Source organism: Idiotropiscis lumnitzeri, chromosome 17, assembly GCF_059441095.1.
Source record: "Idiotropiscis lumnitzeri isolate Australia: NSW breed Sydney's pygmy pipehorse chromosome 17, RoL_Ilum_1.0, whole genome shotgun sequence".
Taxonomy (NCBI): domain Eukaryota; kingdom Metazoa; phylum Chordata; class Actinopteri; order Syngnathiformes; family Syngnathidae; genus Idiotropiscis; species Idiotropiscis lumnitzeri.
The window spans coordinates 14,656,706-14,679,069 of NC_142407.1; the positions used below are offsets into that span (position 1 = coordinate 14,656,706).

The following is a 22,364-nucleotide window of genomic DNA, read 5'->3' on the forward strand; positions in this document are numbered from 1 at the left end:
TGATTTATGTGGTTTGGGCATTCCTCATTTTTTTTTTTTTTTTTTTTAGAATTTTCATGGCTTCATGAATGCAATAAATAACAGAAGACTTGGTAAGAAATCCACATTTTATTTTTGCACCAGCTCTAAAGGATAACTACAAAAAACTATTCGATCTCCACCTCAATGTCAACAGGTCTCAGTTTTTGGACAAACACGATGTCTTGGTCGCCGTGATCCATCTGGTGGGGGAGTTCGTCCTCGGGTTCGTCTTTGCAATTGGAAGGCGGCGACGCCGGCAGCTGAAAGGGAAGCTCAAACACCTTGTTAAGGTAGTTGTCATTTCTCGTACTTTTTCTCGCCATGGCCAGCACCTGGGATGCGACGGACCAGGCGAACTCCACCTTGCGAGTGTTCTGGTAGCTCAGCTCAAAGTTATATTCCAGGATTCGGTAAAGGCTTGGCACGTAGCGGAGGCGGTTTTGCGTCACGTAATGGTGCACCTCAAGTAGGACACCCCTCGTCAGCTGTTGCAAACTCAACTTCCTCTTATCTTGGCCGTCGGAGCCCACGTCAAGATCCAGTCCGATTTTTTTACAGTTGTGAAAGTCGCTGAATTGGATACTCGCGACATTGGTCTCTTGATTGGAGGGGATTCCTGCGCCGCCGCCGTCCTCCAACTTGATCTGTTTGAAGACGGGCGTGTTGAGCCACATGTCCCTGGGGAGCGCGTTGGACCTCCTCACAAACCAGTTCCCCACCGAGGGGCATTTTTGAAACACCTCGGCCCACCATTTTTGGAGCACCACGGCGGCCTCGCTGTCACCGCTCCGCAAGTCCAAATTGAAATTGTGCTCCAGGATGTCCTTGACCAGCTCGGGCATCGTGCTGCACAGACTCTCCACAAATCGAAATATTTCCAGCACAGCGCCGACGGTCAGCGCAGACAACGGCAGCTTGCCGCTATACGTTGCCCAGAAGTCCACGCCGATCTTCTTACAGAAAGGATACGGTTCCATTTCCGGGGATGACGAGACGCACTTTGTCGACTCGACTTCCTTCCCGCTGTCAGAATTATTCGGGAGATGTAAATTGCCGTTGAGGAACTCAAATTGTCCTCTGTCGGGATGTGTGCTGAGGACCTTCCATTTCGTGATTAAATCGCTGGCGAGAGTCTGCTTGTCGCGTTCCTCCTGGAGGACCAAGTTAAAGTTGCGTTCCAAAATGTCCGACAAGAAGCTCACCGAGCCTTTATTTATCGCCGTGGCAAACTGCTGAACCTCTACCAGGACGCCGTTGGTGAGCAGATCCAGCTGCAAGGCCTGTTTGGCGCCCGAGCCGACGTCAAAGTCCAAACCGATCTCCTGGCTGCTCTCAAAGTGGCTCTTTGGATTCGGGATTGTCAGGATTCGCAGGGAGCAACTGCCACGCAGCAGCCACAGCTTCTGCCTCGCCTCACCGTCCCGGGTTTCATCATTGCTGATGTCGCTTTGGGCGTCCTTGTGAGTCGCCGTTTCGAGAACGTCTTCCTTCACAGCCACAGGTTGCGAGTCGGGCTGCATTTGAGCCTCAAAATCAAGCGGGCACATGTAGGAATTAACGAGCAAATCTTCCGTGGCGTCGCCGATTGTGCACTTCATCGATCGCTTTTTCCTCAGGTCCACTCTCTTCCAATCCAGAGGTTTGCGCTTCTGAAACATGACCTTTGGGATTAGTCCCATGTGGATGCCGAAGTTGTGCTCCAGTAAGGTGTTGGCGATGCGAGTGGCGGTGCTGGAGAGGACGCAAGAGAAGTCCAGAAGTTCCAGCATCAGACCGTTGGTGAGCAGGTCCAAATGAAATTTCTGATTGCCAGGTTTGGACGAACCGATGGCCAAAGAGATGCCCAATTCTTCGCATAAGGGATAAGGGTTCTCTTGGTGTAATGTCGCTTCTTGTGCCGTCTGTAGAACAGCCGCACTCTCCGCGGGCTGCTCTTCCGACAACTTGTGCTGAGTGAGGACGGAATGGTTGGAAAAGAAATTGTTGTGAGGAATCTGGGATTTCGATGTCTTCTTGTACATATACGCCTTTAAAACGGACATGTCCGGCAGGGTGAAGACGTCCTTGAGTTGTGGCGGTTTGAACTTTTTATTTTTTATTTTGCCGTGAATGCGAACCGCGTACTGATAACACAAGCTGTGGTCTGTGGTGTCCAAGCCCAAATCAAAGTTGAACGCCATTAGCTCGAACAGAAAATATTTCTCCGCCGTCGCCACGGTCCGAGCAAACTCGCAGATCTCCATCAAGACATTGTGGCTCAACAGGCTGCTGTGCAACTTTTTCTGTCTTTCCACGGCGGCGTTGAACTCCACGCCGATTTTGACCGATTCCAGAAAGGGGACCTCTCCTTTCTGACTGCGTGTGCCGTGGAACACGCGGTGCTGCCAGATGTAGTTCTTGTCCACGCTGTCCATGTTTGCATCCCAGTGTGAGAGAGAAGCAAATTTGGTTGTACGTCAGTAATCTGAAAAAATAAATAAAAGATTTGAGTAAAGAAGACATGTTTCATGGAGTTTGCACTTGCTGTACTGTATTAGAACAAGTCTACTACAAATCTGTTCAAACTTTTTGTTTGTTTGTATTTATCTTGCACGATACATTTGTTAAGTACAGTCCAATTTATATTTAACTTGTCAATAAAACAAATTTGCATGTAACTTTTTACATCTATTTGTATTCAATCAGTTATTGATGTATTTTTTTTTCGTTTAACTTTAACGTGCAATATGTTTTAATTCAATACTTAAGTGGTAGGTGATGAATCACTGCTTTAATTTTTTAAGTCAATACAGTTGCACTTAATTTTTTGGGGGTAAAAAAGGATGAGTTTAAAAATATTAGAACACAAGTCAAAATATTTATTTGAGGCTATTAAAAATATTAGCCTTCCTCTATGTAAGCATAGAGATAATATCGAATGACGCAAAAATATTAAATACACTTTTTAAGGAATAAAAATGGTCTCGTTTAAATGAACACGGATTTTTGAGTTCGAACATTAGCGAATCGCTAAGAAAGTCCGGTTGCAAAACCAACTTCTCACCCCACTGGTATAAACTATCAGAATTTTTGTGTGGGCTCCGACAAGATCAACTAATTCGTTCAACAGGCGAAACGAGCTGAACGAAAGAAAAAATTAAAAAAAATCAGTAAGCACAACAAGAGCATTAGCATTAGCTTCCGTTTGCTAGCTTGCAAACTCGTCTGCGGTGGTGGCGAGCAGTCAGACGCACAATAGAGCAGGGACAACTCACCAAAGAATACACTCGTTCACGTACCACCTGCCGGAAAAGACGGTAAAGTAAGTTATTTGTTTGGTTTTTTTTAGAGGGGGGGCATTACGAAAGACAACTGAGCACCAAAAGTTCGATTCAGGTGGAGCGGAACTTCCGGTATAACGACCAACACCGATTCATGTTTTTTTTTTTTACACGATCATTCAAGTCCACAATAGCAACTACTTTGTAAAGAATTTGTATTTATTTAAACAAATTAGTCCTACAAATTTAGTTAATTGGATTATTGATAAATAATGTTTCCACCCGGTGTCGAACTTGGAACCTTTCACGTTGTTGGTCTTTATTCCAATATCGAAAAAGGACTCATTCGTATTTTTGGTTACTAATAAAAATACAACAAAGCATTTTCAGAGGGCGAAACGACGCACTTAGACCTGGGATGAGCACGTCACTATCTGAATACATTTTAAAACAATTATCTCAAGTCTGTTTATTTACATTGATGTCTTTCAGAATTGTTGTGAGAAATCATTAACACACGTGTCTTTACATAGATGAATATCTTTAGTTAACAACAATAACATTAAAAGGCAACAAGAACAAATTAATTACAGCAGCAGTATCAAACCGTGAGTAGCTAAGAAGTAAAGTAGCTGTCTGTTTCCAAAAGTTTGCTGACCTCGTGACCTTAAGAGAGTCAGGAATTGCTCTTAAGTGGATCCGGTGGTGGCTCTGAAAAAAGCCTTTTTCTTCGACAAAGGATGTGGCTGAGTACAGTTCACTTTCTGGGCTTTCGAACTGTTGGCTTCTTGGTGGGTGCACCTTTCTTCCCAGGAAGTTTCTTCACTGGTTTCTCCTTTTTCTGGACTGGTTTTGGCTTTTTGTTAAGTTTCGGCTTCGCAGTGGCCAAGGTCCTACCAGGATTACGTGAAGTCGCCGATTTCTTAGCCTTGGACTTCTTTTCGGCTTTCACAAAGGTCTTGACTGCTGGCCGAGAGCTCTGTTTCTTGGAAGATGATGTCCGGCTCTTGGCGAGCTTCTTGATGGGTTTCTCGACACCAGGTTTCTTCTTCCTCTGGGCTTTGGACTTGCCGGATGAATCCACCTTGGCCAGTTTGACGGAACCAGAAGCGCCAACTCTCTTCACTTGGATCACACCTCCGGTGGCCACCAGGCGAACCAGGGAAGTGTTGATGCGCTTGTTGGACTTGATCACATCCACGCCTTTGCTCGCCAGAATCTTCTTGAGCATGGTCACCGAGGTACCTTTGGGCTGTTTGGACTCCGCCAACGCCCGCAAGATCATGTTGGAGATGCTGGTCCTGGCACTTCTGGGCCGTTTGATCTCCGGTTTCTTCTTGGCTCTCAGCGGGGGCTTAGACTGTCCTGCGACTGGTATTTCATTTGCCATGATTTTTTTCATGCGTTTGCTTCGGGAGAAGCGTGTTGGTTTTTGTAGCCAAGCTGTCAGTCGGCAAGAAGGGGGCGTGGCTTGTAGGGCACATGAGAACCGTAGAGACTCAACAAGCCGCTGCGCTCCACTCGAGTGAAGTTTGTGTTTTCTCCTGCACGTTTTAGCCCCAAATTACGACGTGAAAGAACTTTAACCGCCACGCTTTGTACACTCCAAGCGAGATAACGACTTTACCTTTAGACCCATTTCATATTTCTCCGCCAAGACTTGCCATTTGAGTTTTTAGAGCTTTGGAACTTCTCCGGCGCTCAATCATCCGGTGACGTTCACGATGACATTTTGTCCTCAAAATGTCTCATCGTGTAGCGAAAGTCGTGATACAACCTCGCACGTAAGAAGAGAAACCCGAGCGTGGATTACAATCAAATCCAAGTTGGTAAGTGTTTAATTTTGTCTCGTGTTGGTGAAAATTGGGACGGGAGCAAACACGATGTTTGTCGCTGTGACGCGGAAACGAAAAACGTGTTCCGTCTTGTTATCAGATTACACGATGTCATTAATTCAGCATCTTCTGCTTTCTTTCAAACAGCACAATTCACTCAAGCTAAAATTACAGTAACATGTTGATTTCTGCACAATGACTTGTTTTGACTTGGCATCAGCAACTCGAATGGATAGACTTTATGTACTGGAATGAATGTTTTCTGTAAAAAAAAAATAATAATTTCCAAGATTTAAATACTTTATTAAACATGACAGGTGACCATATCGCAACTGTGTTTGTCGCAAAAACTGCAAAATAAACGTTTGCTGGGAATTTTAGCTAAGCTTCAATACAAAGCTCAACTAAAATTCCTTTTGCAAGGGAACTTATTTTGCAATTTGGAAAAGGAAGGAGTTACATTTGTGTGCAAGAAAGAAAATCAACATTCAAGTGAGTCAAATTGACGTTTTCATACCAAAACAAACGCTGGCAAATGAAATGTGTTTCACAGTTTTAAGACAAGCCAAACTGGACAGTATGCAGGTTTATATGTTGTCATCAAACATCCGCTGGCTCACTATCGTCTTTATACATCGAGAGTTTTGAGTGCCCTTCGGTAATATCTTGAGTGGTTAATCCAGCCGTTCAGCAAACTATTGTGGTAGATAAACCGAAAGGTCAGAAGACGGGTGGTTTTCCGGAATTTCATGGTGATGATCAATTTTCTATCTTTTTGTACTCAAGTGCCTCCATAAAACCGGTAGCGTAAGAAATGGCAGACGTGCTTCATCTCCCAACCTCTAAGGTAGAAACTTTTACAATGTCAAACCATTCATCCGTTTAATTTAGCTCTCTATAGCGCTTGTCCTCATAAGAGGAGAACCGGTGCCTTGCCCAGCTGGCTTTTAATGAAAAACAAAAAAACACTCAAGCACAGGGAGAACATGCAAAATCGACACAGGAAGGCCCGAGTCGAGTTTCAAACCCAGAACCTCAGAATTGTGAGGCAGATGTGGTCACCACTAGCCTACAGGAAAATGTCTACTGGACATCGAACCTGCGGCCTTCAAGGCGGCCACATCACCACGTGCCTGTTAATAAATATGATCACAACAAAACAGCACGCTTGAGCGACGGAAAGCCAAAGGAATCAGTTCCGAAGCAGCAGACGGCTATCGTACCAAGAATGCAAACGATTGTGTTCCTCTCTTTTGTTGTTAAGATCCAAAAGGGCCACAGGTATGCGTTTGAATGCTTGGACCGTACTGTCCGATTTCTCGCTTTTACTGCTTTTTCACACCCCTGTCTGGCCCGGCAGCTTCCTTGGCGAGCGGCGACGCCGCCGGGCCCAGTCGGTGTCCTCTTTCGTCCGATCCCGGAAGGAGGTTACGGCCGGCCCTTTTGGACGAGGACGACCAAGGCGGCGGATGCAGTTTGGGGGCGACGCATCGCGGGCTGTGGCTGACGGAGGAGAGTGTCTGCTGGCTGCCGTTCAGGTAGGACGAGTTGTTGGATCCCTGCTGGCAGCGGTAGTTGTAATACGCCTGCCAGCCCTGACGCTTCCGCTTCCATCGGCAGCGGAGGATGCGAATGAAGGCCTGCAGGCACAAATGAGAATCTCAGGATTTGTTTATGCTTTACGGCGTTTCTGCTTACTCAGGCTGAATGATTTTGTAAAATAATTTAATTGCGATTTTTCTTCTCAATATTGCGATTGGGATTTAATATACGCTCATCTTTTTCATGTTCCTCTTCCCATCATTTTTTTAACAGCCGTAATCGTACAGAAATATTTTGGTCTTGCTGGAAAAGTTCACGTTAAAATAAAGACAAATTAACGATGAATTAATATTCTAGGCGGTCTCGCTTGCCAACTTTTGACTTCAGAATACGTCCTTGTTGAGTCGTTCACTCTAGTCTGACCCGCCCACTAAATTTGCGTCATACCTGCTTGAACTCCCGACTGTAGCAGGGATAGATGATGGGGTTCAGGCAGCTGTTGAAGTAGCCCAGCCAGAAAATCACCTTAAAGAAGGTTTCGGGTGGGCGCAGATTTCTGTTAAACGAACCTAAACACACAAACAATTCAAGTTTTATGGAACATAAGAAGATATAACATACAACAATCGCAATCTTCTCAAGAAAAATAAGCAAACTACGGCCCGGGGGCCACAGGCGGACCGTTAAACGTTTTAATCCGGTCCGCCCAACTTGAAAAAAATGAAATGAATAAACCTTGTTAATTTTTTATTTTCTAAATAATGTGGCATTTCAAAGATGTAGATGTTGTTGTAATGCTTTTGTTCATTTTCATGTCAAGTTGTTTTGTTTCCCTGATGGGGTGAGGTTACCAAAACACTCCATCCATCTGCTCCTGTTCTGTCATATTTTCGAACCCATTGTGGCCCGCCAATCAAAAAGTTTGCCCACCCCTGCTGTGAAACGATTGCCAGTTGGCTCGCTGCCGCAATGTGCTGCAGGACCGCTCGAGTCGCTCGGTCGGGTGGAAAACTGTAAAGTGGCACATGGAAAAAATCTCGCCACCAGGGGGCAGCATTTGCTCTCATCATCATCATCATCATTCTCGAGAAGCTTCTCATCTTCATCCCGTTTGAATATGAGTCCTCCAAGCTCTTGATGACCCCCAGGTGAGGCAGGTGCTCCTCATGTCGGAGGCTCTCGTGGGATTTCCGGGATTTACAGTGGATTGGCATTTTATTTTTCCGAGATAACGGATCTCCTGCGAGATGAATTTGTTCTCCTTCGACATGGACTTGTACGGCCATCCTGTATCGCCGCTTGCTCCTCTCTGACTATATATGACGAACCCGGGCGCCAAAACCAGCCGCCCGCCACCATAACGAGTGTGTGGCATCATCTTCCCATCATGCATCACTGTCAGCCTAACCCAAGTTTGGCTCTTTCTTTGCTCTCACACAGGAAGGTTTTATTTTAGCTTCGGTTTGGGCTTCCAGACTTGTAAACATTGTCAGTGACCACTCTACTCCAGAGGCTACGGCGGAAATAAAATGGACGATGCGAACAGTGCGTTAACTGTATTATCAAAGCATCCATCCGTTTTCGATACAACCTTGTCCTTCGGATCTCAGGTGCGTTGGGGTTGATCCCGGTGATTTTTTTTATTTTTTATTATTTTATGACAACGGTAATGACATTCAAACTGTGGGGCCGTCCTCAAAAGCTCTCAACTGTGGGGCAAACCATTGCGCAACCATCCCACACATATTCCAATAAATGTTTCGTACATCCGAAAGTTAGCATCACAAAGATCTGCATCGAGCACAAGTAGACTTTAAGTCATCAAATCAGCCAAGCTGCCGTAAGTTAAAGTGACGGATTTTTTAATAGTGGAAACTTTTTTTTTTTTGTCTTTTTTTGTTTTCATCCAGAGTGCATTTTTATTGAGCTCGAAGTGCAGTTCACGACTCAGCAGAAACGAAGCACCAGCAGGACAACTCAGCACTTCAAACTACAGCAGAGATCAAAGTGCGGCTATAAAGCAATTTGAAGCGCCCGGGCAGTAAATAAATATAAATACGTTCTTGGATAAATAATGTATTTGTTCATAAAGTCTTGAGGTGCCATTTGAGCACCTCATGCGAGAGAACATTGTTAAAGAAACATTTCCCGTTAAATCCTTCCTACTAAATCTCCGTGTCTAATTTAGATTTTGATGATCAGATTGCAGAATTAACACGATGACGCCGTGTGTTTATGTAGCGCAAAGCTTCTGGCAGACGTGTCACTGATGCTATCTCATATTTTAGTGGATTACAAAAAAACCAAAACCGACACCAAAACCAATACAAAAACCTGACAGAGCGGTCGGACCAGGAGCAGATGGATGGAGAGTTTTGGTAACCTCACCTCATCAGGGAAAAAAAAATACATTTTATTTGAAATGAAAGTGGAAAAAAAATCATTCCAACAAAATATTTGTCTTTAAAAAACCACAATATTTCGAAAATAAAACATGAACAATTGATTGATTTTAATTTTTTTCAAGTTCAGCGGGCCGGATTAAAACATTTACCGGGCCACATGTGGCCCCCGGGCCGTAGTTTGCCCACGCCTACTCTAGTGCCAAGGAAACCAATTTGGAACTGAGATGATGAGCTTCATTTGGACTAAAGTAGTGCTTTTGTTGCTCTGTTGTGGCATCTCCAGGCAAGTAGGAACAAACCCTTTTCGGGGGGGTGTGGGGGGGTAAATTACTCGGCGCTTTTAGCAGGGGTGTTGATTGACAAGGAGAGATACGTACTGATGGGAAGAGCCAGGAAGAAGGGCAGCCAGCACAGGATGAACATGCCCACCACCACGCCCAGCGTCTTGGCAGCTTTCTTCTCTCTGGAGAACTTGAGCAGCTTGACGGTCAGGGTGCTGCGTGCGGCGGAGCTTGAGCCACCGCCGCCCCCCTTGGAGGTGGCGCACAGGTCCTGGATCTGCTGATTGCGGCAGTGGATCCTGAGGGTCAGCTCGTTGGAGTCCTGCTGGCGCTCCTTCATCACGCCGGCTTCCAGGTTCTTGGTGGTGCGCTTTGCTACCACGTAGACTCGACAGTACATGGCCAAGATGACGGCCAGCGGGATGTAGAAGGAGCCCAGCGAGGAGAAGAGGGCGTAAAACGGCTCCTCTGTGATCACGCACTCCGTGTCGTCCTGCGGGACGAGTGGAGGCGGTTACACTCAATCCAAGCTCATATTTAGTACGCTACCGATTGAACTTTTTGGGTCATTCGGAATGTTTGCAAATTGTGACGCCCACCTGCGACGGCGGCTGCTTCCATCCGAGTAGCGGCCCGATGGAGATGACGATGGCCAGGATCCAAACGCCCAGCATGGCGAGCAGCGCGCGCCGCTCCGTCACGATGACCGGGTACTGCAGCGGGTAGCGCACGCCGATGTAGCGGTCGATGGAGATGACGCACAGCGACATGATGGAGGCCGTGCAGCACAGGACGTCCACTGCCGCCCAAATATCGCAGAAGATGCGGCCAAAGACCCAGTAGTCCAGAATCTGCGTGCAAAGCGTTCAATAGTTTGCGTATCATTTGGTGTGACTGCCTTGACCACAAGGGGGCAGTATAGTCAAGTCAAACTTCGTGTAGATTGGATGATGAAACGAAGAAGAAATTAAGATGATATTTGATGAGGATAAAGAATATAAGCCTGTGAATATTGTTTACGTGTGTTGCTACTGCTTGTTTTTCCAATCTAAGTTGTTTCGAGGTTTTTAAGGACCGTGGCATCCATGCTAGTTATTTTTAGTCAGCAAATGGCGTTTTGTGTTGTTTGTTAGCATTAAGCTAGAGGACTTTTGTCCGGCCAAGTTTTGTGGTTTGGTTAAATGTCATAAGGATTCTCAAGCAGGTGCAGCCTGGTGAGAATGTTCACATTTTTAATCACTCAGTAGTGCCCCCTGGTAAGTTACAAAAGTACAACTTATCTTTTAGAACGACTTGTCAGTATTTTTTTAAACTTTAATGTGCAATACGGTTTTATTGACTCATTTCAGAGTAGTTTTAAACCCCATGAACACTTAGGCCTACTGCACTTACTGTAGCTTCATGATGTTCATTGCGGTGAGACTTGGAGAGTATCCCCCCCCCCCCCGTCCCCCTAAAGTGGTTTATTCCAGAGTCACAATTTGCAAGAAGTAACTTCAAACCCCCCAAACTGCAGCAGTAACCGAGCTCGTTCGTAACGCCGTCGTACGTCGAGTCGGCCGTGCTGCGACGTCTCACCTCGATCGTGGCGGACACCGGCAGCACGGTGGTACTGAGCAGCAAGTCGGCGATGGCCAAGTTGATGATGAAGTAGTTGGTGGGCGTGCGCAGGTGGCGGTTGCACACCACCGACAGGATGACCAGCAGGTTGCCCACGATGGCGAAGGCGATGAACGAGGACAGCAGCATGCCCACCGGCACCGCCCGGCTCAGCTCCGGTGGGGCGTGCTTGCTGCGGTTGCCCGTGGCGTTCGAGTCCGCCGGAGGCGCCTGCGAGCCGGCCAAGGGCTCCAGGGAAGAGCCGTTCGCCCACAGGCTCATGGTGCCCGGTGAAGATGGCGAGACGAGAATTTCTGCGGAGGAAAATCCAATCTGAAATGTTGTGGCGGTTAAAGCCCCGCAACCGGTGAGGAAGCCGCTTGTTTTGGTGTCATATCCGCGGAAAGTGAGACTCAGAGCGGTCCGCCTTCTCCCGGGCGATCGGTCGCTCTCCCGGCCGGGCTGCGGGAGCTTTTCGTCGGCCACAAAAGTGCTGATTCAGTGGCGGGTAAAAGAGCCCCGTGTCCTTTTATGGTCCAAGTGTTTTAATGTGGGAAAGTTCCGACGAGAGGAGGAGATAGGAAAAGGGGAGAAAAAAAACGCACCCATGCGCCCCCCCCACCACCGCCCCCCAACCTGCAGCATCCTTCCTTCCCTCAAGTGGGCATCTTCACTTAAGCTGCACTGTGCGCTTGTGCTCACTTTTGCATCTCGAATCCTTTTGGGTTATGCAGTGCAACACATCCACTGCGGGGCGCAAAATCAAGTCGTTAAAAAAATGCAATCGTCACTGCAAATCACGGTTGATCGTGGCCCCGTTTGACCTTTAATTTGGATATATTTGAAATTTACCAGATGAGGGTTTGTCGTGAACAAAAAGAAGGCGGGCTGTGGAGATAAAAAAAAAAAAAACGAATTAAATGCAGAGGTTAAATTAGCATTTCAAACTCACATTTGCATGACATTATCAGTTGTGTGGTATTCGTTGCTTTCATGTTGAGCGACCGCCCTCAAAATTCGAATTAAAATGTTTGTATTCATTTTGAGTTAAAAAAAAAAACATTAGTTCATTATAATAAATGGATATGTTTGTAAAATAAACTAATTTTTATTGTGAATATAAGGAAAGTGATCAAGTGACGTTAACTATATTTATCATTTGTTGAATTAAATAATTTTGTTTAAATAGGAAAAACAGTCAAGTGAACACATTTGTAGATCATTTAAATACTCTATAGTTAATTGATCTTATCAAATAATTGGTTAATCATGTATTTGGAATTAATGATGTAATTAAAAAAAATCTAATTACTAAATGCATAAATGTTTATTTTGCATTCATTTGTCAAGTTGAATAATTGGTTAATTTATTCTAAAAATGAAAAAGAATACATTTGAATTATTTTTTAGTTTTTTAAAAGTCACATTATTCGTCAATTTAAGAAACAATTGCTCATTCAAGCTTAATAAAACCTATTTTTTGTTTATTTATTTATTTATTTATTTTTTTTAAATCTCACCTATGCCCAAATGTCTTGCTATCGACCGTTTAACATTTTTTACTGAGCAGCCTGGACGAATATGCGTGTACATGTCGTGGAGCGTTTGGCCCCTTTTGCAAGCTGACGTGACATTGCGTTCCTTCACCATGGGGACATTCGCTAGCCCCTTTTTTTTTTTGTCCCTGAAGAATGTAGCTGCATTCAAACACTGTTAAATTCTATCAGGGAGGAGGAGAAGGAGGAGGAGGCGGCTGTAGCTGCAGCAGCCATCCATCCGCTTCGGCAGCTTAACAACAAGGCTGCTGTCATCATTTGTCAGATAACAGCGAGCGTGGTTTCCTCGCTTCACTGTCTTTGCACTCTGCAACGCAAACAGACTCACTTTCATCCAATTATGGCGACAACGCAGCGGAAGAACCTCGGAAATTGCACGCTCGGGCCACCGAGAACGACAGTGGGCTAACTTTAAAGTTGAGTGTAGAAACCAACGGATGTCCTTCAGATGAATGGCGATCAAAATCAAGATTGAGTTCCAATTTTGACGAATAGGAGCTCCGACTTGTGTTGCAGCTCTTTCTGTGAGTCGTCAGTGCAACACTGGGCCAAGTCCAAATTGTCCAGATGTTCAGCATCTTATTAGAAGTTTATTGTCTTTTATGAAATATTGATATATATTTTTTTTTTGGTGGGGGGGTGATTGGATTGAAACTATTTTATAATCAGTTTCTTCCTTTTTTTTTTCTTTCACAAATCATCGCTAGCTGTATGCGGTTTTATTTTTTACCAATTATTGACCAAGTGTTGAAATTTTCTTGCTCTCTCGGGTGCTGCAATGTCAACCGTTTAACAAATGCAACGTTTTTCGGGCCTCATGATTATAGTTGTTAAAATGCATAATCTGAAGAAAATCAGAATTTCTAAAAAAAAAAAAAAAAAAAGAATTGATCACAACCGGTTGTTATAAATAGTAATTGTCTTCTTCTCAATACAAGCACAACGTAAGTTAAAAAAAGAGGGGAAAGGTCCGGAGTCGGAATCGAACTCTGCACCGCTGCACTGCGAGCCCCTCGTGCCGCCTGAACCCTTACTTGAGTATTTATTTTCCGCAAGTCTTGCTTATTTAGTCTCTCCATTTGAAAACAAATATGCGCTTTCGATTCCAAGTACTTTGTGAGTACCTTTGCCACCTCAGATGATGAGCAAAGCTGTTGAACGCAGCTCTTGTATTGGCTACAGCTGACGGATTCTGTTTTGGCCCGAGTGCGTATATTCTAGCTGCCTTTGGCGGCTTCACAAGCATGTGAATCATCTCGTTAATCAAAAATATGAATACTTGAGATGATGTACATTTTTATTTATTTTTTCTGAGGAGCTCTGGAACGGCTCGCAAGCGACGTGTTCCCACGACCCGCAGCGTTGCCATGGTACCAAAGCGTCTGTCGTCTGGCCAAGTGTTTCACACACAGAGGAGTTAACGCCATTATTTCGGCATCTTATCGCCGATTTGACGTTTGGCTTCAGGGCGATTTACGATTCATCGTTTCCTCAAATGACAAAAACAATGCCCGGATGGTTCACTGAAGGCTCAAAATTGTCCAAAGTTGTCAGTGTGACTGCGAATGTTAGGGTTGTCGGGGTTGTCAAACATACGGCTCGCGGGCCGGATCTGGCCCGCAGACGGTTTTAATCCGGCCCGCGAGGAGATTTGGTAAAGTCCAAAAATAAGTACCCAACTGAATAAAGAGACGCCCCAAATTCGCCAAATGGACAATTTGTTGTACTCAAGACACATCTATAAATTTAATTCAATAAATTTTTACCATGACAATCGTCGTTGGGCAGTGCTTTCGTCGGCTTGTCTGCCCCAGTTCCACGCGACCCTCATGAGGACAAGAAATATTATATGGACCTTTCCAGTTGGTTTCCAGCGAGTCGAGTCACGTAATAATTTCTTTATTTCTGAGGTTAAAGCCGAAAGAGCGGAGAGGGGCCGACTGTCTCGCAGACAATCACGACACACACGGAGGTGAAATGGAGCTTTTATTGCCTCCCTCTGTTTACGTCTGCAGCCATTAACGGACGTTTGTGACTGCCGCGAGCGAGCATTAACGAGTCAAAACGTCAGACGGTCTGTCAGAGCTGACGTGTCGGATTTGCGCGTCGCTGCCGAGACCTTCGACCTGAGCGCAAACTCGCCTCCATAGAAGGAGCATCGGCGCATTCCTGCGCCGCCATCAGCTGCGGATTTTGATTGCGATTAAATCATTTTGCTTTTGGGGAATGCTTGCCGGGGATGAGGGTGCTCACCTGATGAAGGCTTTTTAAGCCGAATGGAGGCTTCTTTTTATTTGCGCTGCTAAGGCGCGCATGTCCAGCTCGGGTGCACTCAGGAGACAACGACACAAAACTCTCCAAACGCAAACAGATCAGCGAAACGTCGTGACGTTGACTTTTTGACTGATAGGCTAAACATGGCAACATGTCGCCTCCATTTCAACGGCTCATTCCTAGAATAATAAAAAAAAAAGTTGACAAGGCGCATTCATCAGGAAATTCCTCTTTTATTAGCTTGCGAGAGAACTTTTGTTTTTCCTTTTCTACGCTTACCAAAAGTGAGCACAGTAGCCAAAACTGTACTCAAGTACAGAGTACTTTTGAAAAATGTGACTCAAGTACAAATAAAAACTTGAGTAGAACATGTACTCTTTGAAAAATACAAGTGAGTATTTTTAATAGGATAAAACAATATTAATTTTGCCCGCAATTTTATTGAGGCTGTTTTCGATTCTGATATTTTGCGTAATAAAATTGAAAGTGCTCATATGAGCTGATTAATCAATCCGCCCCAGACTGAAGTATAAAGTACTTTGCATCGAAACTACTCTTAAATGTAACTTAGTAACCCCGTGTGCTGTCCCGAATGAACATCTCCAGCTAAAAAAAAAAAAAACATACCACCAAATTTGGAGATACCTGCTAGATCTCGCTCCAAATTTAGCCTCTCCCAATTCTTGCGCTCAGCCGGCGGAGACGCGAGGCTCCGTTCTTGGATAAACTCTCTGCCGCGAAAGTTATTTGTTGTGTTTCCCTCTCGGGTGTAGTTTGTCTTGCGCCGTCCCGGCCGGGCTTGAGTTATGGCGGCGAGGAGCGCTTGCGCGCGCGGCTGCCGGGAGTTTGACCACTGATGGATGGACATGGTCCGAGACTGAGAGAGGTCGACTTGCAAGCCAAGCGGGCAGCAACATTCATTCATTCATTCATTCATTCATTCATTTGCATCGCTTTAGAATTGAAGGCCTCTCTCGCCAACAAAAATAAAATCTCACACGCTCGCCACAAAAAATGTCACTCACAGGAAAAAAAACAGAATCTCTGCCCACAAAATTCTCGCATACACACAAAATAAATCCTCTCATGCTCACATGCTCACCCCCCCAAAAGAAATTCTCACGCATAAAGAAAAATCTAAAAATCACGCCAAAAACTCTCACGCATCAAAAAAAAATATCTCACTGTCATCAAAAATGCTTTCCATTGAAAATCTGTCATGCACCAAAAAGCAAAAAAAAAAAAACATTCTTACTCACACACTAAACTCTCACACCACCAAAAAAGACTCTCTCGCACTCACCCAAAAACTCGCTCACGCACCAAAAAACTCTCAAACCAAAAATAGTCTCACGCTGGGTGCAAAAAAAAAAGATCTCTGACATTTCTCTTTTTTTTTTCTGTCTCAAATCTAAATTAGTTAGCTAACTAGCCTGCTAGCTTTTTTTCTTCTTAAGTTATTTTAAGTCTTCCGCCCAAAGATCTGATCAGTGATCCACTTTTTGTGAACTCATTAAGTTAAAGGAAAACTTTTTTTTGGTCTTTATTTTACTTGAGCTAAGGTCTTTCTTGCTAAGGTTGTATGTCGTTAGCTTAGCGTGTTTTCCAAACGTTAGCTTGTTGTTTTGTTTTGTTTTTTATCTTTCCAGAGGTCAACATAAATCCTTTTCGGCAAAGTTAGCCCCAGCAGGTTCAAACGGCAAAATTCTTTGTCTTTATTTTTTTACGCCTTGTCTTTGTAATAGCTTCACAGCACAAACGGATTCTCTTGAGCCTATTTTATGGACTTTTACTTCTGCTCGGGGGGCTAAACATCGATCCACTTTGCCTTTAACACAGCTGAAGTTAGCTTAAAACAAACAAAAAAAAAACAACCTTTTATTTCTCTTAAAATGCTGCCGTCTGCCAAACTTGCCAACCTCACCTGCACTTTAACGTCAATCAAATTTATTTGTAACAGTTGAAAGGCAATTGTGGTCTTATTTTTTTTATTTTATTTTATGTGTTCCCGAACAGCCAGAAATTGATTTAACTTATTTTTAGCCGCTGATGACATAAACACGAAACCTGTGAGGTATTCGGCTATCCCTCACCTGCCCGAGTCCGGAACGTGATCCGACTTGGGTCCGAGCTCATTTGGAAAGGATTGGCGACACAATCAAGCGTCCGCAGTGGGAAGCCGTTCCATTTGGTCGGATCTGACGGATATTTCTCTCGCCCAGATGGCGCATAGCTGAGCTGTCGAGAGGATTCTAATGACGATAACGATGTTGATCAGCGGCAGGTGGGGGTCAGCGTGGAGATGATGAAGAGAAGTCCAGCTGGAGTCTTGAATAACAGCCTGAAGTGGCGGCCTTGTTTTTTTGCCTTAAAAAGATGGTCTCCTGGCACACACACGCACGCTCGGCCTTAACTATTTTTAATCCCACACTGAGAACTTTTCAGCTGCATTCATTTTTATCTTCTTCATTTTTGAAGCGATGCTTTTTTTAAATATCGATGTGCGTGCGTGCGTGCGTGTGTGTGTGTGTGTACATTTATATTAACAGAAACCGAATCATCAGGTTCACGTTACGTCTTTCGCTCCGAAGACCTGGAATGATCATTTCCTAAAAAAAAAAAAAATTCAAATGTTTGGACTGCAGCCTTAACCTCAACTTTGATGTAAAGTGGTCGATAATCCTGCCGTAAAAGCGTTATTAGCGCTGTAAAGAAAGAAATGGGCTCTTCACTTGGGGCCAAGCTCAATGCAAAGTAAGCAAGAATGAAAGCAAGCAAAAAAAAAAAAAAAAAAAGTGCAACGATCGGAACCATTGCTAGTGCAAAGGCTGATTGGTTGTTTGATGGTTAAAAGTCAAAACTGGTTTTATGGGCTCTGCGGTTCGGAAGGTTGGTGAGTTTGCTGTTTTAAACTTCATCAGTCACCCCCCCCCCCCCAAAAAAAAATATTAACAACAACAACATATTTTAAGAAGAGCCAAAACCCCTCAGAATGAAGAGTTGATGTTTTCTCGTTTTAATTTTCACCATTTTGGAAGAAAATCCTCTTAAAAATGAACTCAATCATGCGTCTTGACTTTGATGTCAACGAGCTCCAAGTCCCCCCCCCCCCCTTCCCACCCCTCTCTTGAATTTACTTTAAGCTCCCGACTTTGTTTACGAGTCAGCGCAGAGATAAAATAGCCGAAACCTTTGAAAGCAACTTCTGGACGTTGTTCAGATCAAAATCGAAGCTCTTTGAAAGTTTTTCTGACTGTCATTTGTTCTTCATTGGCGATTTACAGAACACAAAGCGTCATTATTCTTCAGATTGTAAATATTTGGTGACTTTCTCCATTTTGATGGAGTAAAATGCATTTTTCAATGATTTATCGGAAATACAACAAGGAATGACTCTGCGGCCGTGAACGTTTCCCATCGGCGCCAATGTGAGTGGGAATGATTTATATACGGCCTGCAGTCAGTCCAGGGTATACCCCCGCTTCTCTCGCCAAAAGTCCGCTGGGGCCGACTCCAGCTCACCCATTACCCGATTGAGGACAAACGCAAGAGAAAACTGATGGCTGGCTATTGTGTGTTCTTCCGCTTTAGCGATATTGCGCTGAGGAAAAGGACAAATCACATGATTGCCTGAAAGGTTCCTCGCAGTCCGCATTGCTGATTGCGTTCTGTTCTTCTTTCTTATTGATTTTTGCGGATTGTCACTTCAGCCACATTTGGGAAGTCTGACACCATCTGGCATCTGTTTCCGGTTCTTGGATGGTTGTCACTTTTTCCAGATCTGAAAAGAAAAAGTTTAAAAATCACAAGGAAAGTCTAACATGACGTTTTGTGCGATCCAACGTTGGTTTTGTAATGGAAACGAATAACTAAAATTGAGAGACAAAATACAATTGAAATGAAAGTGCTTTTGAAAAAAAAAACTGAAACTGCATTATAGTGAAAATGACTTTAATTAATAATCAAATTTTTTTTCCCAGTTTCCCACTCCAAATATGAAAAATCTAATACTAAAACTAATAACAACTAACTTAGAACACGGCATTTAAAAACTATATAAAACTAATAAAAACAGACACGATTTCACAAAACAAATTAAAACAAGCGATATAAAAAAAATCGCCAAAATAAAAACTAAATATAACAAAAAAATCCCAAACTATTACTACCTTGTTGTGATGCATCCGCACTTTCATCTTGTAGCTTGGCCTGCTCGATATTTACTGTCGCTTGGATATGTTGCCATGAAATGTGTTCACGCGACAGCCAACCGACAAGTTTGTGGATGAGGAGGCAAAATGAAGCAAACATTTTACGACACATCCTCCACAAATACATTTCATGCCACAGTAAAATGGCCTTCGGGCGCCATTCACACATGCATGTTGCCATGGTAACCATTGATATCAAACCCCGACTGTCCTTCTGTCCTCCCGCCTCCTGTTGTTCCTCTTCCACCATCTGCCCCTTCTTGTCTCTTTTATTACAGCGTCCGTGTCAGATTGACTGCCGGCCAAATTAGCATACCGCAAAGCAACATGGCCGCCGCGCGCACAGGTGTAAATGCTAATGAGGACGCGGCGGGCTCACAAAGAAAAAACAACCACTCGTGCTCTCAATCACACCTAAGGTGTCCAATCATTTTTGGGATGTGGGTTGAAACCGGAGAAATTCAGGGCGACTATTTTTCTCATTCCAAAAATTCCCATTTTTAAAGCAAAAATTAAAAAAAAAAATTTCCCCCCTCTAATTTCTTCATTTTTTTTTTTTTTTTTGAGTCGTTCCAACTTGAACATGTTCCGCTCATTCCAAATCATTTTCTATCGTTCCACATCGCAACGGCCTGTCGGGTCAAGCTCTCGTTGACATCGTCGATGTTGACGTAACGTCGCCTCTTCCTCAGCAATCGCGTTGTTCTCGACTCCGAGATGTTTTCCCAAAGATGACGGCAGGCGACATGATGTTCCGTGACACAAATTAGGCTGAGTGTTGTTTTGTATTCACGGGCACGCACACACGCACGCACCCGCAGACACGCGCGTCGCGGCATACTCGTTTCCTGGAGTCTTTAACCTCATCTGAGTCTTCAACCCAAATTTCTTCCAATGTGGGTCACTTGCATCACTTTATTATGACATCCTCCTGACCGCACGTGTGTGCATTTGACTCCATTTCTTTAATTGATATTGACAATCAATTCATTATTGTTTTTTTTTTTTTAACCCTTTTTGTTGCGCAATCGAAGCAGCCGGCCTCGCACTGTCACCTTTGAAGCTGTGTGAAATTTCTTTCTGTTTCTCTTCCAGGCATCACGGGACGTCACATTTTCAACTTTTTGGTCAGATGCCCATGTGACTCTCATCTATATGTCCAAATGCAGGCCGTTGAGTCAATAAAGTTGTGTTTGTCTTTCCAATTTAAGGAATCGAATTAGACAAGAATGAAGCCCAACATGAGAATCGCTGACCTTTCACCTCTGACTTTTTGCACTGCCGCTCCGGATGATAATTAGACAGGCAGATGTTTCAGAAATGAAAGCAACTGATGTTTTGTTTTACGTGTGCTTCTTTTTTTCGCGTTTTTTTTTTTTTTTTTTTTTGGCCAACAGAAACCGTTCCTAAAAATAACATCGAATGGAAAAGGGAAGCGACAAAACGGAGTCGTCTGCTCGGTTTTTGCTGCGCTCGTCCGTCTCATGGGAGCACGACGTTGAACATGCTGCTGCTGCTGCTGCTCCGGCTTTGCGTCGTCACCTGTGTCGCTGGCGTCACAGGTGAGTTAACAGCAAAAAGGGGCGTGTCACGGAGGGAAATGTGCTTGAAAATCTGCTGCCGAAGAAAGATGAAGAATTTGGAATAATCAGGTTTTTAAGATGGATGTCAACCGAAACATCTCAAAATAGTCATTTTTTAGGGGTAAAGTTATTATTTTTTATTTTATTATTTTTTTATTATGCAGATGTTTTGTTTATCATGATATTTTAATTTTTTTGGGGGGGGGATTGTCAGACTTAATGAAAACCACTCTGAAATGTCAAGATGCATGTTTGTATTTTAAAAGCGTGAACGCTGCAAGATTATTTTGGCACGGCTGCGTCAGTGTGGGCAGGTCCCGCAGAGACGGTGGTGGGCGTGGCCGGACGGAGGGTGGCTCTGCCGTGCCGGGTGGCGGCGGCCAAGCGGAGAGGCGTGCACGTGTGCTGGGGCCGAGGCGAGCCGGCCGTCTTCTCCTGCCACAACGTGCTGGTCGACGCGGCGGGCGAGCGCGTCATGTACAAGAGCTCGTACAGGTACGCTGTACCCTTCCGGGACTACATGTCCCAGAATGCTTTGCCTGTCTTTGTATCGTGTAGTGTGTGCATCATTGAGCTTACCGGACGTCCCCAATAGGATTTCCAAAGACCCTTACTAACTTTTGACATAAATGTCGCTTATTGTCGCCGGTGGTTTCCATGGTTACCACTCTCCTCCTATTGTACTGCAGGTACTCGGTGTCTTCCGCCCCGAGCGAGGTGCCCCATCTCTCCATCTTTAATGTGCGTCCCTCAGACTCGGGCCTCTACCACTGCCGGGTTCAGCTGCCGGGACCCTTCAACGACAAAACCTTTTCCGTCCTCCTCATCGTCATCAAACGTCAGTTCATCAAATTGCCCCTTGCTGTCAAAAAAACGAAATAAATAAAACCAAAAAAATCGGTTCAGGCGCCGGGAGCCTGAACGCACCGCCAACTACTCAAGGAAGTATGGAAGCGGACACAGGAAGTGACGTCACGCAGAGCGTGATATTGTGGGACAGCACGGTAGACGACATGACCGGGCCGGTGGTGGCGGCGGTGCAGGTATGGGCGACGCAACTCGCTGGCAGAAGGCACAATTTGGGGTTTTGCCGACAGTCATGTCTTTGCCACAGACGCACGTTCGGCGGCAAGACGGCAACAATCTGGGGATGTTCCTCGGAAACACACTCAGAACGGCTTTCATTGTCTTCATTCCTGCCCTCATGCTGACTGCCGCTTACAGTTAGTGCGCACACACGCACACACACAAATTTTTCAATTTTTCACAATATTCCCAAAATAAGGAATAGTTTGATACACATTTTTTTTAATTATTCCAACCATTTCAAACTCCAAATATTCAACTTATTCAGAACATCCTTTCTTTTTTTTTTTTTTTAATCTTTTCCAAAATTCCTACATTTTCAAATACAATCACCAAATTAAGAAACATTTTGTTCATCCACATTTCCATTTCGTGATGTTTGTAATCATTCTCGGCTGCAGGAATCTGGAGCTCCAATCAGAAAGCCGTGACAGACAGCATTGAGAGCCAATCAGAAGAGGCAGAGGAGGACGTGTATCTGTAGAATGGGGCGGAGTCTGATTCGCTCATTTTGTTTTGTTTGACTGTCAAAGTGAAAATATAAGGAAACCAATCGGCCTCAAATATCAATAATAAAAAAATTAATGAATGAAAAACATTCATTTGTATTCATATTAATTTTTATCTTGTTTTAATATTTTGTGTATTTTTTTGTTTTTTTTTTTAATTATTTTTAGCAGTAGGGAAGAGAAAGGAATACTTTTTTGTTTG

General features: G+C 44.3%; 4 protein-coding genes across 7 annotated transcripts; 1 reads left to right on the plus strand and 3 right to left on the minus strand.

Moving 5' to 3' along the window:
- Window positions 1–89: 89 nt before the first annotated feature.
- On the minus strand, window positions 90–4,088 carry LOC148320461 (uncharacterized). 2 transcript variants are annotated; one of them, XM_088279035.1, is made up of 3 exons: window positions 3,940–4,060; window positions 3,276–3,302; window positions 90–2,485 (listed from the first exon to the last, which is right to left on the minus strand). In XM_088279035.1, exon 3 carries the CDS (start codon window positions 2,433–2,435, stop codon window positions 147–149), a length of 2,289 nt encoding a protein of 762 aa, XP_088135161.1. In that variant the 5' UTR covers window positions 2,436–2,485; window positions 3,276–3,302; window positions 3,940–4,060; the 3' UTR covers window positions 90–146. The 2 variants fall into 2 exon arrangements, with proteins under 2 accessions (XP_088135161.1, XP_088135162.1); XM_088279036.1 differs by lacking the exon at window positions 3,276–3,302 and having other exon boundaries at window positions 3,940–4,088.
- LOC148320462 (histone H1.01-like) lies at window positions 4,039–4,853 on the minus strand. The gene has a single exon (XM_088279042.1). The coding sequence runs from the start codon at window positions 4,681–4,683 to the stop codon at window positions 4,039–4,041; it is 645 nt and encodes a 214-aa protein (XP_088135168.1). The 5' UTR covers window positions 4,684–4,853.
- On the plus strand, window positions 4,365–22,251 carry LOC148320463 (uncharacterized). 3 transcript variants are annotated; one of them, XM_088279040.1, is made up of 8 exons: window positions 4,365–5,110; window positions 6,477–6,654; window positions 20,382–20,546; window positions 20,873–21,062; window positions 21,257–21,405; window positions 21,474–21,610; window positions 21,682–21,790; window positions 22,055–22,251. In XM_088279040.1, the coding sequence occupies exons 3-8, from the start codon at window positions 20,489–20,491 to the stop codon at window positions 22,135–22,137; spliced, it is 726 nt and encodes a 241-aa protein (XP_088135166.1). In that variant the 5' UTR covers window positions 4,365–5,110; window positions 6,477–6,654; window positions 20,382–20,488; the 3' UTR covers window positions 22,138–22,251. The 3 variants fall into 3 exon arrangements, with proteins under 3 accessions (XP_088135166.1, XP_088135165.1, XP_088135164.1); XM_088279039.1 differs by lacking the exons at window positions 4,365–5,110; window positions 6,477–6,654 and having other exon boundaries at window positions 20,348–20,546; window positions 20,882–21,062; XM_088279038.1 differs by lacking the exons at window positions 4,365–5,110; window positions 6,477–6,654 and having other exon boundaries at window positions 20,351–20,546.
- LOC148320464 (alpha-1A adrenergic receptor-like) lies at window positions 5,444–11,551 on the minus strand. Its single transcript, XM_088279037.1, has 5 exons — window positions 10,923–11,551; window positions 9,944–10,195; window positions 9,441–9,837; window positions 7,106–7,227; window positions 5,444–6,756 (listed from the first exon to the last, which is right to left on the minus strand). The coding sequence occupies exons 1-5, from the start codon at window positions 11,223–11,225 to the stop codon at window positions 6,442–6,444; spliced, it is 1,389 nt and encodes a 462-aa protein (XP_088135163.1). The 5' UTR covers window positions 11,226–11,551; the 3' UTR covers window positions 5,444–6,441.
- Window positions 22,252–22,364: the final 113 nt, after the last annotated feature.

Bases quoted from the DNA above. Each gene is read 5' to 3' on its own strand.
- LOC148320461 (XM_088279036.1), bottom strand. From the start codon at position 2,435: ATGGACAGCGTGGACAAGAACTACATCTGGCAGCACCGCGTGTTCCAC.
- LOC148320462 (XM_088279042.1), bottom strand. From the start codon at position 4,683: ATGAAAAAAATCATGGCAAATGAAATACCAGTCGCAGGACAGTCTAAG.
- LOC148320464 (XM_088279037.1), bottom strand. From the start codon at position 11,225: ATGAGCCTGTGGGCGAACGGCTCTTCCCTGGAGCCCTTGGCCGGCTCG. The intron at 10,196-10,922 runs GTGAGACGTCGC...CTTTGCACGCAG, and splicing joins CGGTGTCCGCCACGATCGAG to ATTCTGGACTACTGGGTCTT. The intron at 9,838-9,943 runs GTGGGCGTCACA...CTCGTCCCGCAG, and splicing joins GGAAGCAGCCGCCGTCGCAG to GACGACACGGAGTGCGTGAT.
- LOC148320463 (XM_088279040.1), top strand. From the start codon at position 20,489: ATGCTGCTGCTGCTGCTGCTCCGGCTTTGCGTCGTCACCTGTGTCGCT. The intron at 20,547-20,872 runs GTGAGTTAACAG...CGGCTGCGTCAG, and splicing joins CTGTGTCGCTGGCGTCACAG to TGTGGGCAGGTCCCGCAGAG. The intron at 21,611-21,681 runs GTATGGGCGACG...TCTTTGCCACAG, and splicing joins CGGTGGTGGCGGCGGTGCAG to ACGCACGTTCGGCGGCAAGA.